Source organism: Embiotoca jacksoni, unplaced genomic scaffold, assembly GCF_022577435.1.
Source record: "Embiotoca jacksoni isolate LCO1_2020_lvr unplaced genomic scaffold, fEmbJac1.0.p SCAF_2, whole genome shotgun sequence".
Taxonomy (NCBI): Eukaryota; Metazoa; Chordata; class Actinopteri; family Embiotocidae; genus Embiotoca; species Embiotoca jacksoni.
The window spans coordinates 20,670,906-20,689,775 of NW_027185340.1; the positions used below are offsets into that span (position 1 = coordinate 20,670,906).

Sequence of the window (18,870 nt, forward strand, 5' to 3'; positions counted from 1 at the left end):
CTATGAACAAATGTGGTGTTGCAGCTATGAAACAGATGTTTTGGAGCTGCTCTCTAAAAACTGCACATGTCAAGAAGATATGTATTTTATAACGGGAGTTTAGCTACTTTCAGGACACAAAACTGTATTTATTTTTAAACTGAGTAAGTAACCACATTGAAATAAGGACCAAATAAAGTGAAAAACTGTAAAACAATTTAATGTCCAAACTCTATAGGCAAGCTGAAACAGAATTTGGTATCTTTTCACCCTCCTTGTTTTGTCATCACACCATCTCACATGAAAACATTCAGAAAATATTCATTTAGTCAGCTTAGTGTCACGCTCCTGGTCTTATCGTGTTGTGACTCCTAAAACACTACGGGCCTGATTTACTAAAGGTTTGCGTGTGTAAAATCACGTGCCTGAAAATAGAAATAGGAGAAGTGATTGATGTGTATGTTTGTACGACTGAAGGGAACGTTTTAACGGCTGCTCTTATGCTCTTATTGTGGTGAGAAGGAGACGCAGAGAAACCAAAGAATACGTAGAGAACGTGGTTTTACACCCGTGGAAACATTTTTGAGACGTCAGAGGGAAAAATGATTCAGACATATTGTTTGTCCAGCGATGACATTTCTGAGTTATTGAATGAACTGAATGATGATTGACAGCCAACAACATTGAGGAGCCACAAAATACCAGCAATTAAAAAACGTCTTGCGACTCAGCATTGTCCTGCCTCTGGGTCGTTCCAGAGTATCTCTGCTTGGATATCCCACCAGTCCTGTTATTCAGGTGTGCTGTCACAGGTACTGAATGTGTCCCGCAGAATTCACAGGTAGCTTCATCAGGTTCACGAGCACTCGCGAGGCACTGAATGAAAAGTCACCTGCTCATCACAGAAAGATCTGGACCTGCTGATCGGTGTTTGTTTGAGGATCTCATCCACCGTGCCTCCTCTTTTATTTGCCGACGTTTTATTATGAAACCTTTTTTTCGCCTTTTTGTTCTCGTTATATTTATATTTCTTAATTTCAATGGGATCAGATTTCCTTTTCCTTTTGTGGTCGTTGTTTTTCATTGCTGGAATCACTTTAACACACGCGAACCCCTCTTTTAAATACAGCGATTTGCACCTGATTTCAATGACGCAGTTACTCTTAATAAATCACCCACAAAACGGGTGCAAAAAAATTTGCAAACTTTTGGAAGGAACATGCAATTTAGTACCCGATATTTGAGATCTTAATAAATCAGGCCCTATGTGTTCTTGCTTACCAGTTTACGACATTTAACCATTTCACCCAAAGAATGATCATTACTTCACAGATTGTTTTATTTAGCGTCATTTTAGAATCTTTCAGGGAAATAAAAAAAAAATCTACTAATGTTTAGAATAAAATCTAAAAGTTTGTCAATTTGTGCGGGGGAGGGGGGCTTAAAAAAATATACCTAACTTTGCATGGTAGGATGTTTTTCTGCAATGCAAAGACATCTAAAGACCTCTTCTGTAGATCTAGACCTGTGACATGAGTGTGCCTGATATGAACTATGCCAATGATAATGGAATATTTCACCACCTTGGTTGAGTTTTAAAAAACCAACACATTCTCAAGATGTCAAATACTGACGATTTATCAAAGCTGCTCTCGTGGTTAGGTTTAGGAAAACATCATGGGTTGGGTTAACTGTGACACAGTCACTGTTTGGTGAGGGTTAGGCACAAAAAAAATACTTTCTCTTCTTTCTACATTGTCACATGACCTTTTTCAATCCACCTTGTCATACAGAGACATACAGTAAGGTACTTTGTGCTCTCGGATACCAACAACAATAAAATATTCAATGCCCTGGAAATGAAACCCGTGTGGAACAAACAGGTGCTAAACCAGAGAAGGACTTTTGTCACTGGTCAGCTGCAGTAAAGTATCTTTCTTTAGTCTGTGAGACCTCGTCCACCTTGGCTGCATAGAGGCCGTCACTTTACTCTGAAAGCTCCATTAATTTTTAATGGCACAGTGTGATCCCTCCTGCGGTGGCTCTAGCCTTGGATTTGTTCTCCATGATTCGTCTGATGACTGTTTCAGTGCTTCTTCTGTCAACATGCACTTTAATTATTATGCTGATTACACTCTGGAAAGACAAAACTACGTCATGGATTATTCAGTGTTTCAATAATACATCAAATATTCAGACAGTTCAGACGGTTTGAATATCAAACTTCTTCTTCTACTGCTCCTCAGGCTTCAGAGCATCTGGAACTTGGTTTTGGAGGAGCTTGTGCTGTCTGCAATTTACATATTTTGAGGACATTCATGATGTCATCGGGTTTTATTTAAGTATCCACCTCAGTAACAGCAGAGGTGGGCCTTCAACCGGGAACATCTAGCTCCAACAGATCCAAGGTTTCCACCGTTAACACTATGAAGACTGCATCAGTGGTCCAAACTGGTACAACAGCTCCACACAACAACCACCTGTGAGAACCGTGCACAGCCTGTATGCATCTCTGTTGACACACCGCGTGTTGGCGCAGCAGCAGGTTAAATAAACAGTAGACTGCAGTAAAAGCAGGTTAATTGTGACCCTTAGGTCCTGGCAGCCTTTCTCTCGACCAATTATCATTTACAGGATGTTCCGTGAATCTCCCACTGTGTTATTAGAGTGAGTCCCTCCATAACCCTCAATAACTGGGTTATTCACCCCACTTACAGTCACCAGGAGGACAAAGATTTTCAGGAATAAAACAGAAATAGAATCAGGCTCGTATGACCTCAGACTAATGTCACACATAAATAACTAGTAACATAAGTAACTGGACGTGAGCAACACCCAGAGTCAAACAGGATCTTGCCTAAACAAGCCAAGGCTTCGTCAGTGTAGTGTTGTTAGTGTATGCTGGGAAATTATTTGTATATACTGTTATAATTTTTATCAATTCAGATTATTTACCATTGATATTGATAAAAAACAATGTGTGGCATGCCATCTTAATAGGATTTTTTTTTACATTTGTAGTGGAAGAATTGTGATTATTCTCAAACCAAAAGATAAACAAACATTGTTGTTTTAAAAAAATCAAGTTAAAATATATTAAGATAAAAAAAAAATATGCTAACCAAATTGTTAGTTTCCTTTTGTGTGCATTATACACGTGCATGTAACTGCATCCTTACCGCTGCCAGCTTGTCGAAGCGGGCGAAGAGTTCATTGAGAGTCATCACCAACTCCTGCGCTGTGCACTGGGACGCCAGACTGGTGAAGCCCTCGATGTCTGCGAATAGGATGCTGCAGAGACACAAAGACAAGAGAAACACAATTCAACTTACTTTATTCTGAAGATTTTACTCAATTTCCTCACAGTTTCCAAATCCAAATTCTCTCAGTACTGCAGTCCTTTTCCCTCCTAACTGTACTTTTTGCCTGATGAGGCTGCACACAGACACACGGCATCTATTTCTTTTAAACATGCCAGCAATGAATGTCAACAAGAAGCAGGAATAATAAAGAAAAGTTCAAATTAAGTTTGGAATAATGCTTCTCTGAATTTACATGAAAATCTTTCTGCAAACCTGCACTGCGCTGAGGATTGCAGGAAACTGTAGCTTGTAGAGACTCCGAAGGGCGCCGATTCAAATTGGCTGATTCAACCTTTTCAAATCCACTGTCAAGATGCAGGTAAAAAACGGTAAGCGTACAGAAGTCAATGTAATGTTCGCTTATGTGCAATCTAGAGAAGCACAATTTACTGCACCCTTTTCCTTCATTTTGTTCCCAGTGCAGCAACAACAACGTGATTCCTCTTTGCTTTACCACATGTGAACTCAATCAATTGTGTTAGTTGGAAAGCACAGTTGGAGTCAGAGGGCTACTGGGAATCAGTTCCCTGCACCGTATGAGGTCAGACAACATGCTTCAGAGACTCAAATAAAACATTGCACAGAGTGAAATCTTCCTTCATTGTGAGAACCTCCTCTGAGAGGAGTTTACAGCAGCAGGCTGGTGTACAACAAAACAGGTTCTGAGTTCAAATCTTCGGAGTCTGCTTCATCCTTCCACAGTCCAACGACTGCTCATGTTAACTGCTGACTGTGTGGATGTGAGAGTGAACAGTCGTGTCTCCGTGTGTCAGGCGACCAGTTCAGAGTACCACGCCCTTCGACAATAGTAAATAGTTACATTCCAACACTGCATATATAAGTGCTATACTTAAGTACAAATTTAAAGTACTTTATGCGAGTATTTCCATTTGGTTTTACTTCATATTTCTACTCCACTATATATCCGAGGCAAGTTCTTTTTACTCCACTAATTTTCAGATTACTGATTATTAATTATTCGGCAGGAATTGAGAGAGGTGGAGGTGGGTGATTCAATGACTCTGGCCAAGGTGTACGTTGGAGCCACTGATGGAGCGGAGAGGTGTGAGGTTGTGATTAGAGCAGCTTTGTAAAGTCATGTTGGAATGTAATACAGAACCTGTAATCTTTTATTTTAAAGTACTTGACACTGCATTTATTCTTATGAGGTACGGGCAAAGAGAGAGTGTGGGTGCGCGCGATACATTTGGAGTGACAGGGCGCTTGTGAAAAGTTAGCTGGGAACAAGGTAAACTGATACAGTGGAGGCCTTTTTGTGATAGAGGCCATTGTCATTACTCTCCTGACGCCGGCCTGACAGCGGGGCCGATGATCTCACCGTGCAGGTTGAATCGTTTCTCTCAGGAAGAAACAAGGACAAATGGCACGGAGCTGGCAGGTCGGCAGTAATGAGCTTAGTCTGTGAGAGACAGTCAGCGTGGCCTCATGTACACTCACAGATGAAACCCCATGAGAAAGTCCTGAATGCCTCAAGTTGTTCTGTGAAAGATCATAACTTTCCAGCACACAGTCACATCTCGCGCTCAATATTTCCCTTCTTCAATAATATTTATTGTCTGGTCAACGATTTTCCTCCTGGGGTGAAAACATGTGATGAACTTCCTAATTTAGATGGCAAGACCATGATTGTGTGTTCCTTCTGCTTAACACTATCCTGTTTTGCATCAGCTTGAGCAATTGCTGTGGGATGCCCAAAGGTCAAATAAACTTAAAATGACCTCAGATTCAAAACTCCAACCGTAATCTTATTTATTCTCCTGACTTCTAATAGTTTGAACTGTTTACCTGATCTGCCACAGAAAAAGGAAAGTTACGGCTTCCATGTTCTCTGTGCATGTCACGGTGCTGATCACAGCTCACATGCAACAGGAGCAGTCTCTGAATGTTGTGATCCACCCTTGTATATATCGTGGACTTAGAAAATATATGTCCTATATCCCTTGACAAAAATGTCTAAATTCGGTAGTTTTACAGTAAAAATGGGTCCAGGCCACTGTGTGACCCACACATCCCATGAGTTCACATCACATCACTTAAGAGCTGCTCTTTATATTACAGACCACTTCATTATTTCACCTTTACAAATAGCATCCTATGAATATAAGAATATCTATAATGCATCACTTTCACATTACACACAATAAATTCACCCTATGATGTCATAGGCGGTAGTCGTGATATTGAATTGTCTTTTTGCTTATTTTGTAATCTTGTAATACTGTTTACACCTCCCCCCTTTGATGGGAACACAATCATATACAATGTCAGATTACTACAGCAATTTAATTTACAGTTACATACAGGCAGCACTGCCATTGTTTGATTTTGTGAAGCCAGATAATCCAACAGTTTCCTGACTATATGTAAAAGTGGCTTTCTGAGTCAGACCCCAAAGAAGCAGAAGAGAAAGCTATAAATAAACAAATGCTTTAGACCAAACAATGATATGATTCTTTCAGGGTCGGTGCCTGTTGCACAGCCAAGAGAACATGCTGTGTTTGTACAGTATGTATGGGCAGGACACGGTTCGAGTTTGTATTCTGAGTATGTGACATTCATTTTGTCTTAATGGATTCCCCCCCCCCCCTCCACCCCACCCCCTACCCCCGGCTGCTCACATGTCAAGAGCACTAACATGTTCTAATGAAGCAGGGCCTTCAAAATGTCTAAATTTACTCAATTTGGGTCTTAGACTGAAAAGGATTAGGAGTTCCCACTCCGGGGTACACACTTCTGAGAATAATTGATTGCTTTCTGTGAGCTGATGCATGGGACGTTGAGTAAAACCAGACACTGGACCGATGTGTCCGAGCTCAGGAACAGGTCTGTCTCGCTGGGTAGAGGAAGTGAGGGTCGAAGAGAAAGGCAAGAAGAGAGTGGATGGATGGAAGAGGGAGAGAGAGGGAAAGATGGCATGCTCTAAAGACTACAAAAGAGAAACTGCTTTTACTCACTTGATTTTTAACCTCACAGAGTATGAAAGTTTAAACACTGCAGAATTAACAATACACAATAAAAATGAAGATGTATCAGTGTATCATTTTTGTGAAATTTATTTTATCCATATAGTCAACCAGCTGAAAAAAATTAAGGTGAAATTTTAGAGGGAGGCCGTATTGGAACATGGTTCTGGATCCATGTGTGTTATAAAACTGGTTACTGGACTTCAAAGTGGCTCTCATTTAGCAGTCATGTTGCCTCTTTTATAACACTGGTAAAGGTCAAACACAAGCAAGCTGTGACATATCAAGTTTGGCGAGTCAATTGGCAAAGCAGGAAATAAATAATACTTCTCTAAAAGAGGTTCTGTTGAAATGTTTATTCATGACATACTGAAATGTGGTCAGGGAGTCTATGTCTACTGTCTAGCAAAAAAAACACCTTAGGTGATGGTCCACAGAATGAAGAGGTAAAACCTTTTAGTGGAATGAACTGAAGATGTATTATTTTTATGACTAAGAAACTAAACCTTTTATAATAGAAGAGGAAAGATTGTCTTTTGTATTCACTCAAAAGTTATACAGCCTCTCTTTAAAAAATCTAAGGCATGAGAAGCAAGGTTGACACACAAAGTAGGCCAGAAAGTCTCTTTATTTGAAAAAAATGAAAAACTCCATGACAAAACTCAATTTCTTTAAGAAACCTTCTCAATATTGTGGCAAATGTCAAGACTCAATCACAGGTTAAATACAATAGAATGTATGGACAATGGTATTCAGTCAAGCCAGTTTACCATCAGAAACGGGTGTCACAGGAGTCCATCCTCGGTCCACTGTTATTTACCTTTTATACATAAAAAAAAACACAATTCTTCCAAATCAACACTTCAATGTCCATTTCTTTACTGATGACGCAATGCTATATGCTCGAGCTCCCCCACAGCCTGGGCTTTGACTGGTCTTCAGTCTGCCTTTGATGTTTTACAATTATCACTCCTTTACCACAGACTAGTTTTAAATGCAAGAAAAGACCAAGTACATGGTATTCTCCACCTACATCAGTGAATTTGACTATCCAGCAATTAAAACTTTAAATGACAGCAAAACTACTCTCTCTCGGTCATACAAAATGTAAGAACTGGTTTCAGATACTACACATCTTTTGCACAAGATGAACTGTAAACTGTCTTCAAAGTAGAGTCCTACATTCCTCTTCCAGATGTCAAAGCTTTATTATTAGACATTTATGATTCTTATTCGTATTTTTTTAATTCCTTGTTTATTGTGTTGTTTCTGATTTGGTGATTGTGTTCTTGTGAAAGTGAATTCTTTCTTGGAGAGAAGATCTTAATCAGTGAGACTGTCTGATTACATCAAGAAGAAATAAATCAAATGTAGAATGTTTGAACATGCTCTCTGTATGATGAATACTGCAGCTATTTATAGGTAAATACATGATGTACAGATTTCCTGGTAGATTATCAGTCCCTGCCCACTGACCTACAGAAGCAGAGAGTAAGGCCACTTCCCAAAGCCTGCTATAACATCAGAGGCGATAGTCAGTGGTGAGCTGCAAAAGCGACAGAGTGATATGTGAAAGAGACCTGTGGGGTCTTTAAGTCCCATTTAACCATTGCCATGGTGATGAGTGACTCCTTAGTATGCATCATTACCTCCAAGGGATCTTTACTTTTGTATAGTGACAGTGATTGTACTGAAAGGCCTGCAAGTCACACAGAGGGAAATGTTGGATAATCTGGTGTTTTGCATTGGATGAAAACAATTAAGTGTTATAAAAAGATAAATACCTGAATTTTGATATAAATCTGATTTAATTATATGGTTTAGGGATAAATCAAACCAGTGATCCGTTCCAGGGTAACAGAGGACTAACTGCATGTAGTAATATGTAATATGTATGTAGCATTTTTCATTTGATAATAGTTCATTTGACAAAATTTGAGAAATAGGCTTAGCATGTTACACCCAGAGAATAGAGCATGTGCAATATGCAAAGGTCAATAAAAATCTTCTAGTCATAACTGTAGTCTGTGGGCACTGTGACCACCCAGATCAAAGAAGGAGGTCGTATGACGGTAGTCGAGCGTGGTTGGATGGAACAAACATATGACATTCACCCTGGAGACCTAGATGTCTTTTAAGTAACGCAATCTACTTGGGTAACATGTCTCAACTTAAGTAATGTGCATTAAGTAATTTGCGTGATGTACGTAACGTGAATTACGTAAAATTACTTATTTTAACCAAAACCATGACCTTTTCCTAGCCCTAACCACGTGGTTTATGTTTCCTAAGCCTAACACACAAAAGGGCACCTTGTGTGTGTCTGAGATGCCAGCAGGCTGTGACAAAACGGTAGTATTTGATGCTCTGGGCTGAGATAGGGTTGGCACTACACCAAACTTTTATTTATAGAAGTTAGACGTGAAAATGTAATATACTTTATGTGTCGATACATTAATCTTTTCATTGTGGTCATTTTCTAGAAGAGTACTATCTGGTGGTAACACTACTACTACCAGCACCCCCACCACCACCACCTTTACTACTACCACCACTACTACCACCAAAACCACTACTACCCCCAAAACCACTATTACCACCACCACTACCACCAAAACCACTATTGCTACTACTACCACCCAAACCACTACTACCACCAAAACCACTATTACCACCACCACTACCACCAAAACCACTACTGCTTCCCCCACCAAAACCACCACTACTACCAAAACCACTACTACTACCAAAACCACTACTACTACCAAAACTACAACCACCTCTACTACCACCAAAACCACTACTACTACCGCCACCAGGACTACTACCCCCACCAGTACTATCTGGTGGTAGTAATACAACTACTACTACTACTACTACCACCACCACCTTTACTACTACCACCACTACTACTACCACCACCACCACCACCAAAACCACTATTACCACCACCACTACCACCAAAACCACTACTACCACCAAAACCACTATTACCACCACCACTACCACCAAAACCACTACTGCTTCCCCCACCAAAACCACCACTACTACCAAAACCACTACTACTACCAAAACTACAACCACCTCTACTACCACCAAAACCACTACTACTACCGCCACCAGGACAACTACCCCCACCAGTACTATCTGGTGGTAGTAATACAACTACTACTACTACTACTACCACCACCACCTTTACTACTACCACCACTACTACTACCACCACCACCACCACCAAAACCACTATTACCACCACCACTACCACCAAAACCACTACTACTACCGCCACCAGGACTACTACCCCCACCAGTACTATCTGGTGGTAGTAATACTACTACTGCTACTACTACTACTACTACCACCTTTACTACTACCACCACTACTACTATCACCACCACCACCACCACCACCACCAAAACCACTACTACCACCAAAACCACCACTACTACCACCACCACCACCGAAACCACTACTACTACCGCCACCAGGACTACTACCCACCACTACTACCACCAAAACCACTTCTACTACCACCACCAGGACTACTACCCCACCACTACTTCCACCAAAACTACTACTACTACCACCAAAACCACTCCTACTACCACCAAAACTACTACCACCAAAACCACCACTACTACCACCAATACTACCACCACTACTACCACCAAAACCACTCCTACTACGACCACTACTACCACCAAAATTACTACTACTACCACCAAAACCATCACTACTACCACCAAAACCACTACTACTACTACTACTACTACTACTACTACTAGCGGCAGGAACTGGGAGACTAGTCAGGATGGAGGGAAAGATGAATGCAGCAATGTACAGAGACATCCTTGGTGAAAACCTTCTCCAGAGCGCTCTGGACCTCAGACTGGGGCGAAGGTTCATCTTCCGACAGGACAACGACCCAAAGCACACAGCCAAGATAACAAAGGAGTGTCTTCGGGACAACTCTGTGAATGTCTTTGAGAGACCCAGGCAGAGCCCAGACTTGAACCCGATTGAACATCTCTGGAGAGATCTGAAAATGGCTGTGCACCGACGCTCCCCATCCAACCTGATGGAGCTTGAGAGGTCCTGCAAAGAAGAACGGGAGAAACTGCCCAAAAATGGGTGCCAAGCTTATAGCATTATACTCAAAAAGACTTGAGGCTGTAATTGCCGCCAAAGGTGCTTTAACAAAGTATTGAGCCAAAATGTACGAGTAATATTTTCGTTCTTTATATTTTTAATAGATTTGCAAAAATGTTAAATTTTGTCATTATGGGGTATTGTGTGTAGAATTTTGAGGAAAAAATGAATTAAATCCATTTTGGAATAAAGCTGTAACTTAACAAAATGTGGAAAAAGTGAAGCGCTGTGAATACTTTCCGGATGCACTGTAACCTACACGATCTCCTTTTCCTGTTTACAGAGCTCCCACTGCAAAATCTGTTCTGGGTCAAATCTCAGCTGAACCAAAGCTGCACTGTGCTGGCAATGACTGACCCTGCGATCCCCTCTTGTCTGGCACTACTGCTGCCACCGGCCAGCTGCCTTCTCTGCCTCTGGCTGTTAACCACGCAGCTCTGTTGCTAATGGCTCACTAACCTCAGCTAAAAAAAAAAATCCAACAGACCCTGATTCAGCTCTGACTTTTCCTGCCTCTCTTTATTTGTCTTTTAACCATCGATCCATTCACCCATATCCATTACTCATCCAATCCATAACTGTCTTAATTTACTGGTTTCTTTCTCTCTACCCTTCAAACTTTGTGTCCGATCTATTTTAGATTCTTGGCCGACAAAGCAACACAGCATGTATTGACATCTGGATACTTGTTTAGGAGGGATACAGATGCTTCACGCTGAATCTCATCTCATGCATTACAAACAATTGATTAAATATCTCTTTTCTTAAACATTACAGTGGCAAAGTATGAGTGTTTTTTGTTAGATATGCGATCTTGTGTCTAAAGGCAGTGAACATCAGCTGATTTGTTGTGCACCGCATGCATGTGTGTTGCTGTCTGCCCACCAAGGACAGATTCTCAGGTCAGGCCTGGCCCCGGCAGCATCAACAGAGCCAGCTTACATAACACGCGTGCATAATTAACTGCATCAAACAGACTAAAACCATGTGTGTTTGCTGTTCCATTTCAATTCTTGCCCTGACAACAATTACAACATGCAGAACAAAGGTGGGGTCAGTTCCTGTAATTTATGCAATGTTCTTTCCATGTCTATTTCTTCAGGGTGTCGCTGGCCTACATAACAACAGCAGCAGCGGCGGCTCCGGTCACAATGTTCTGTTTGAGAATATTTCTGCAAATTTTACAGGACAACCCAGCAGCGTCAAAACATTCACCCCAGAGCCAGATTGCATAATCCTTTAGTCAGCACACATTTGGGCTTCATTGCCAAAGCCACAGGACATGACTCCACTCCAGAGGATAAACAGTGGGTGCCACACTCTCAAAAGGTGGAGCAGAACTTTACCCTTTTGTTGCTGGGCTATAACCATGAATAAGGACATTAGCACTGGTTGAAAATCAGCAGTGCCTTCAATTGTACCAACTATCCCTTCAAAGATAAGAATTACTGACCTTTAAGCAATGCTGCGATCATTCGGGAATAATAAGCGATACATAGCGATGCCTCTCTGACACTGTGGTGAATTCCCTCCATGCACTGCGGTCCTTGTTGCTAAATCCCATTCTTGCCAGAGAAAGACAGCAAAGGTATGGACTCAAAACTTAAGTCATAAAAATGAGGGTTTAAGACTACAGTAAGAAAGAGCTGACCACTTGGTCAACTTGACTAAACTGGTCTACACAGTGACAGCATGCTGATTTGCTCACAACGACAATGTAAATATGGATGTCACAAAGAACAAAATTCTGAAAATCTGACACATTTTCTCTGCAACCGTTTTGTAGAAGCTGTAGGCTCTGGAGACAATGAACAACAATGTAACATCACGTGGGACTGGCAGCAGTTACAGGTGCATTTCTGCTGTGAATTGCCAAGATAAAACCCTAATCATTGTGTATCGTGTATGGAGATATTTGTGCAATCTCTATCTGACTGTAGATACATGAACTTTGACAGCAACAGCTGCACAGTTACCTGGAGATCCTGTGATAAAATGATGAGGCTCTTGGAGACTTTTGTTTTCCATTAAATGTTTGTTCTTGGACAGAATTTGCTGGGGCGACCAGTTCTTGACAAATTGTCAGTAATTTAAAATCTATGCCATTTGTTGTATATGATCCCTTTCTAACAATTTTGAGATATTTTAAAACCTTTTGCAGGACTCAGAGGCCTTAGCTCGTTGGGTCTTGAGCATGATGACAACACACACTTAATTTGCAAAGAGAAGACAAGACTGTTCAGACTTTCAAAAATCAATCTGGATGTGACAAAAATAGGATTTGGGGGGGCAGTCTGAACAACAACAACAACAACAACAACAACAATAACAACAACAACAACAACAACATATCAGCTGACCCCACCCCACCCGCCCTCATCCCCCTTCCCCTCCATCACCCTGACATCTCTCTTGTTTTTCATATCTATCCCTTATACTTTGTCAACACTTCACTTTCTTTCTTTCTTTTCTCTAAAAGGTTTTAAGAAGACAGGCCCTAAAGTTCCCATCAGTGCCACCTAAAATGGAACCCTTCATTCTGATTTAATGGATTTGAAGGTATGATAATTGTAGGCATGTGATTAGTTTTCCCATGGGACTGATCCAATTTTTTTTATTTATTGAATGTACAAATTTGTACAAACTGTCAATTTTATGTGTCATTTGCTAGAGTGCATCACCTTTATTATCAGGCAATGCTTTAACAAGGATAAACTATGTTAAGGAAGTTGAAAAGAAAAACAGTTTTCATTTTCCTTTTTCGCATGACTATATTTGTATTTGGACTTGAAACCTGGTTATGACTCCCTGTGACCTGAATTGCAATCAATCAACAATCAAGACTTGTCTAGAATCGCTGAACTTGCCCCTAAAGTTTCACAACAGCTCTGCAGTGTGCAGAAAGGCAATCAGCAGGATACAGTAGTGCTGCCAAGAGGACCTGACTCACTGACTTTCACCTGATAATCGTGTTTCGTGAAGCTGAGCCGGAGGCACAATTGCTTGAAGTGGATTGAACCCTACAGATGTGCTTTTTTCCCATGAACCACCCTGGTGATTCATTCAAGATGCTGCCTTAACAGAGTTAAGTGACTGTAGTTCACACTGAATTGGTAATGGTGTGCATCCTAAAGTCAGAAACTATGTGTTGGATCAAAGGATGTAATTAAAGGCAGTTCATGGTCCATGAACTGATCTGTTGCCTATGTTGTTGAGTGCTCCTAAATGACGAAAGGCACACGGGTAGAAACATACAGAATCTAATGCATATCTACAGCAGCAACAAGCTCCACAGACACCTCTCTGCCACCTCCTGTTTTCCTCTTTCTCCTAAGTAGAAGCAGTAGGAGCTGTCACTTCTCTTCCTGTTGTTACTCAGCCTTACCGCAGAGCACCAATTACCAAAAGCCACCACCCGCACCCCAACAAGCCCAGTCACACCTGGTTAGCTAACCCTAACCCACACATGTCCACGGCCTGAACTCAGCCAAGCTAAGCGGAAGCTGCTATTGTGCTGCCTTCTGCCCATCGAGTCATACAAAAATCTAAATCTCCACCTCCATTTTCTCTTCTCTTTCTCTCCGTTATCTATTTTTAGGACGTATGAAAATCTGACGCTGCTTTAGCTCATATTTATCCAGAAATATAGTAAATTCTAAAGGGCTCACAAAATTTCAAGCACCACTGTACTCACACTGAACTCATAAACCTAGGAAACGAAAAAGGAGTCTCCTCGATAGCGATCACAATAATATGATAAAAAAGACCTTTGTGTACAAGAACACAAGTACGTGGCCTGATGCTCAAACCCGTGAGGTCTCAAAGGGACACATCAAAATGATAAAGGGCTTCAATGACACCTATTATGTATCACAGTTTGGGTTTCCACCTGACTGTGACAGCTACAGGCCATAAAACTCTAAAGACTTTTTTACATAAAGGTCTGATGTGCACTCTACTATTGACACACACACACACACACACACACACACACACACACACACACACAAACAGAGACTTGTGCACATTATTTCAGAATCAGAGGACATTACATTGAAGTATGCTAATTTCTTGGAGACCTATAACCCTAACCTTACCCTAAACCTGAATTTAAACCTAAAATATGATGATTTAAGTTACGCAGACTTAATTTTTGCCCTTAAAAAGTGCAACTGTGATGACAGATTTATGTCTCCACAAAATGCAATACAAGTTCATATAAATAGAAAAAAAAAACACTGTAGTTCAATCAGTACACCCTAAAGCAGAGTTTTCTTACTCCACAAGGTGGTGCCAAATCGAACCTCAGTTCTCCAGCTGCTTCCGTCTTGTATATACATTGTATAATGCTATTGTAATGCTATTATGAACTGGCTTTAATGATCTGTGGTCACAGCTACCGGAGCAAAGCCATACCATACACTCAAGAGAAAGGTAAAGCAACAATGCATCAGTGAAACTGTGAGGACCCCGGACAAGAGACCCACCAAGAGACAGACTGAACAACAACAAACAACATCTGCTGTCTCTGACCAAAACTAGTCAAAGCATCAAGCAGGAAGAAGTCAAAGTACAGATAAAGAGAAAGATGAAAGCAGCATCATATCTGATATTTCACTTTCTCATGATAGAAATTCCGTACATACAAGTAATCCACATGAAAATCAACACATCCATACTCACGTATGTGTGCAATATATGTGCAAGAAATATTCAGGCATCCATCTATTGAATTTATAGGACACCAACCTCAGTCTGCCGTTTATCTGTGTAAGAACAGAGGGTGTTGTATGCACAACAGGTTGTTAATCCCCTGCAGGCTAATTTGTGATATTGGACTTTATCAATAAAACTGACTTGACTTGGCTACAACTGTCCTCAGAAGTAACAGAGAGGACAGCAGTTAGTGTGTTCGCCAGGCTGCCTGACATCAGAAAGTTACTGAACAGACTGATCATGTGGCCTCAATTAAGGCACTTTTTATAGATTTTATTTCTTGATATTATCCCCCCACTGCCTCCTATCACAGCTCATTGGGCAGACTAAAGAGGCATACAGTGAAACAGGAAAGATAATAGTGAAATTGGGGGCTTTAATCGATTACTGTAAATACTGCTCATAATATGAAACAAGCAGGACATGTGTGATTTGACCAGTTCGCTGAAGTTTTACCAAAACATGCCAGAGGGGGAAAAAAAGATCAGAAGAAAAAAAGTGAAGCGAATGAAATCACAGCGTCTCAGAAGCTGATTGATAAAACAAACAATAATCTTCTTTGTCAGAGGCAGGTGACAGACGTCAAAGATCATTTCTGTGTGGGCTGCCCTTTAGACCATGTGTGAAGAACTGAGGCATTTCTGTGACGAATTAACAAAATCCTGCAAAGAAGTCCATGAGATGTGGCTGGAAATATTTCTGAATGACTTGGGCTTTACATCTAAAAAAAATCTTTTCAAGAATTGATCAAATAGAAAATAATGAATTAAATAAATGTAAATGTTGGAACATCCTACTTCTAAAGGATTTATTGGTCATTTACAGACATAAACCCTCATCTGAACAAAAACAAAAAGGCCTAAACCATTACACTTTCTTTCTCTCAACGAATCCAGATTCTTTAAGTCAAAGCACTAAGTTCAACATTATGATTATAATGTGTTATAACACTCTACATGGAAACTGTAGGTAGAGACAGGTGGAAAATATTGTGGGAAAATACCATGCAGCATGTTGTCATGGCAACGTCTGCACTTCTCCTTCCTCTCCTGCCGCTGTTTGTGGGTGGTCTGCACCATTCAGGATTAACCTGGATTAAACTGTTGTTTATTTAACAATTGTGTTGCAACAGAATTTCAACCTTTGTGTGAGACTGAACATGTATTTTACACCGTGTTAAATTATCGATATGAGCTGCTCCCAACACCTCAACCTCTGGCTTTGTTTGATGATTTTAGGTTGAATATCAGTTTAAATCATCTTCAAAGAAAGAGTCATCGCTTGTAGATGTCTAATCTGTGTTGATGGTAAATACAGTCAAATGAAGCAATAAATTCTCTATATAAGGTGTGGTCATTTGACGTGTACAGAAATGAAGTTGGTGGCTGCAAGAACGGCAGGCCGCCTCAGCTGTCTGGTTCACCAGGGGGCGCTGTAGATGATGCACTGCAACAAAACCTAGCTCTCTGTTGTTTGTCCTGCAACAAGCTTTAGTTTGAACATTAAAAATGGCAGCCCAAAACAGAAGTGCACAGGATGTTACAAGTGTTTTGTCTGGCTTGGATAGTCAGACGTATTTTTCTTGTTGTTGTTGCAGAAAAGAAATGCAACAGACAGAGGCCGACGCTGAGGTTGCATTTGCTGTGCAAGAGCCTATGTCCGACGGAGAGCATCCAGAAACAGAGCTACTGAGCGCAAACAGTGACTGGTGGTGCCTTTGCTCAAACTCAGAATCGGTTCAGAAACTGAATCATTCTGCTGCCATGAATCCTAGCATGGACAGTTTATATTAGATATTGTCACCAACACCGCATTGCGCTGCATGTGCTGCATTCAGCATGTGCTGAAGACTTTTTTCAAGATATCAAGGATAAATTGAAACAAACAACTAAGACCAGCAGGATGAGAAGGCAGGCGACCATTGCGTGACTATTTTTTTTTTTTTCATCTAACGCCAACAAAGTGGGCTACAGAGTGGGGATTTTATCAACAATTTGTGTTCTTTGTGTTCACAATATCTGCTAATGCTACAGTACGTGATCAGTACTTGTAGTTTATTGATGATTAAACACCTTCTTTCCTGTCTTTTGTTCTCTGGCTGTCTATTGTTTTTTTTTTTTATGGGTGCTGCTGCAGGAGAGACTAGGCAGAGGGAACCGAAGGATTTGGGGGTTAGGTGTCAGAAGCTTTGCATCCTGGTTCATGTAGGCACTGCAGGCACAGCTCCATGAGCAGGAAAACTCAGCTCTCTCGGTCAATATAGCAAAACCTGAGGAGTTTATTGCTTCAGCTGACAACATTTACCATCAACACTGATGTTTTCATGTACATTATTAGTGCAAATTTCACTGTTTGACCTGGAAAATAACTGAGAGGTCTGACTTTCCTGAAAAAAGTAATATACCATTGCACTATGCTGTATTCAAAAGCTTTTGTTTACTTCAAATTGTTTCTCCTCCTCCAGTCAAAATTCACCAAATGCAGCCTTAAACAAAAACCTTTTCATAAAAAGAAATGTGTCCGTGAATGTTAATTTTCTAATTGGGTACTAATTGTGCCCCATGAGGAAAACACGCAAACTATGTATGTTGATATGTACGTATGTGTCACCTTTTGAGAGGAAGCACGTTGCTGGAGAGTAGGCGTGGAGAGAACGTGTTATTTACACCACCTTCAGCCTGACTGCCCTCACAATCCCACTTCCTGTGCCCCCGACGTTACCTGACGTTGTCATGCTTCTGGATGTAGATCTTGTGAAACATCATGTCTTCCTGCTTGGCGTTGATGTCGGCTTTCATCTCCATGGCAACGTGGCGAGGAAGCACTGAGAGCAGGAGACGCTCCTGCAAGTAAAAGGTGGGAAAGATATAACCTCAGGACAATTGTATAAGAGTTAAGAGGTGGAGACTGTAGCCGTGTGAGGGAAGGCAGAGTGACTAACACCTCAGTAATGACAATAAATACAAACCCGCATTAAACTATTATGTTTAGAGAAATTACCAAGTGCCGTCTCATTACTTGTATAAAATGACAAGTTTTCTACATGAAAACTTGTTAATCTCAATGTGTAAAAATATTTTTCCCTTGGTCTAATTTTCTGGTTGTGTTGTTTAACCTGCAGTATAAAGTATCCTTGAGCAAAGAAAAACAATCCCAGAGATAAAATTATCACTGCTCTGGCAAACAGAAATAAAAACCGTATTATTTAGAAATATGTGCAAAGATAAAGAGTTGAAAAGTGGAAAGAGTTAGTTTGGATTTAAAGTCCACTACCAGATAGACAATATCAGGTGACTGACATCTGGAGATCTTTCAAACCTTTATGGACTAACAGTGAGTTTTAATTGGAGCTGTACTCTAATGGCTTCTTCTCCAGAGTATGGAGTGTATATTAAAGTGGGCGTAGCTTTTTTTTTTTTTTGGGGGGGGGGGGGGGGGCGTGTCTGTTTGATTGACAGACCTGTGGTACAGTGAGGTTATGGTTATCGGTGGGCAGGACGTAGTATGGCCAGGTTTCTAATCAGATTGAGTCAGATCCACCGCTCACTAAACTAGCAAAATGGCGTTGACCAAAATCCAAACTGGAAGCTTCATAACAGCCATTCACAAACCAACCGGTAACAGCACTGCTGGTTGCCGCTTGCTCCAGAGCAATGGCAGCAGGGCATCATGGGTATTAG

General features: G+C 40.8%; 2 protein-coding genes across 5 annotated transcripts in view; both read right to left on the reverse strand.

The window, feature by feature from the left end:
- adcy5 (adenylate cyclase 5) overlaps nucleotides 1-18,870 on the reverse strand; it is a 93,296-nt gene that overhangs the window by 32,110 nt on the left and 42,316 nt on the right. For all 4 annotated transcript variants that reach the window (XM_069154987.1, XM_069154985.1, XM_069154986.1 and 1 more), the window contains exons 3-4: nucleotides 17,912-18,033; nucleotides 3,159-3,270 (exon numbers count right to left, since the gene is read on the reverse strand). In XM_069154987.1, the coding sequence (XP_069011088.1) occupies nucleotides 3,159-3,270; nucleotides 17,912-18,033 (234 nt within the window). The remainder of the gene's footprint in view (nucleotides 1-3,158; nucleotides 3,271-17,911; nucleotides 18,034-18,870) is intronic.
- Nucleotides 8,816-12,038, reverse strand: LOC138201598 (loricrin-like). The gene is made up of 3 exons (XM_069155222.1): nucleotides 11,989-12,038; nucleotides 9,805-10,127; nucleotides 8,816-9,486 (listed from the first exon to the last, which is right to left on the reverse strand). Exons 1-3 carry the CDS (start codon nucleotides 12,036-12,038, stop codon nucleotides 8,816-8,818), a joined length of 1,044 nt encoding a protein of 347 aa, XP_069011323.1.

What these genes read in the sequence shown, in the direction of transcription:
- LOC138201598 (XM_069155222.1), bottom strand. Translation starts at nt 12,038, where the DNA reads ATGGGATTTAGCAACAAGGACCGCAGTGCATGGAGGGAATTCACCACA. An exon ending in TGGAGGGAATTCACCACAGT is followed by an intron (nt 10,128 to 11,988) that starts GTCAGAGAGGCA and finishes CATCCTGACTAG; the next exon opens with TCTCCCAGTTCCTGCCGCTA. An exon ending in GGGTAGTAGTCCTGGTGGCG is followed by an intron (nt 9,487 to 9,804) that starts GTAGTAGTAGTG and finishes AGTAGTAGTTGT; the next exon opens with ATTACTACCACCAGATAGTA.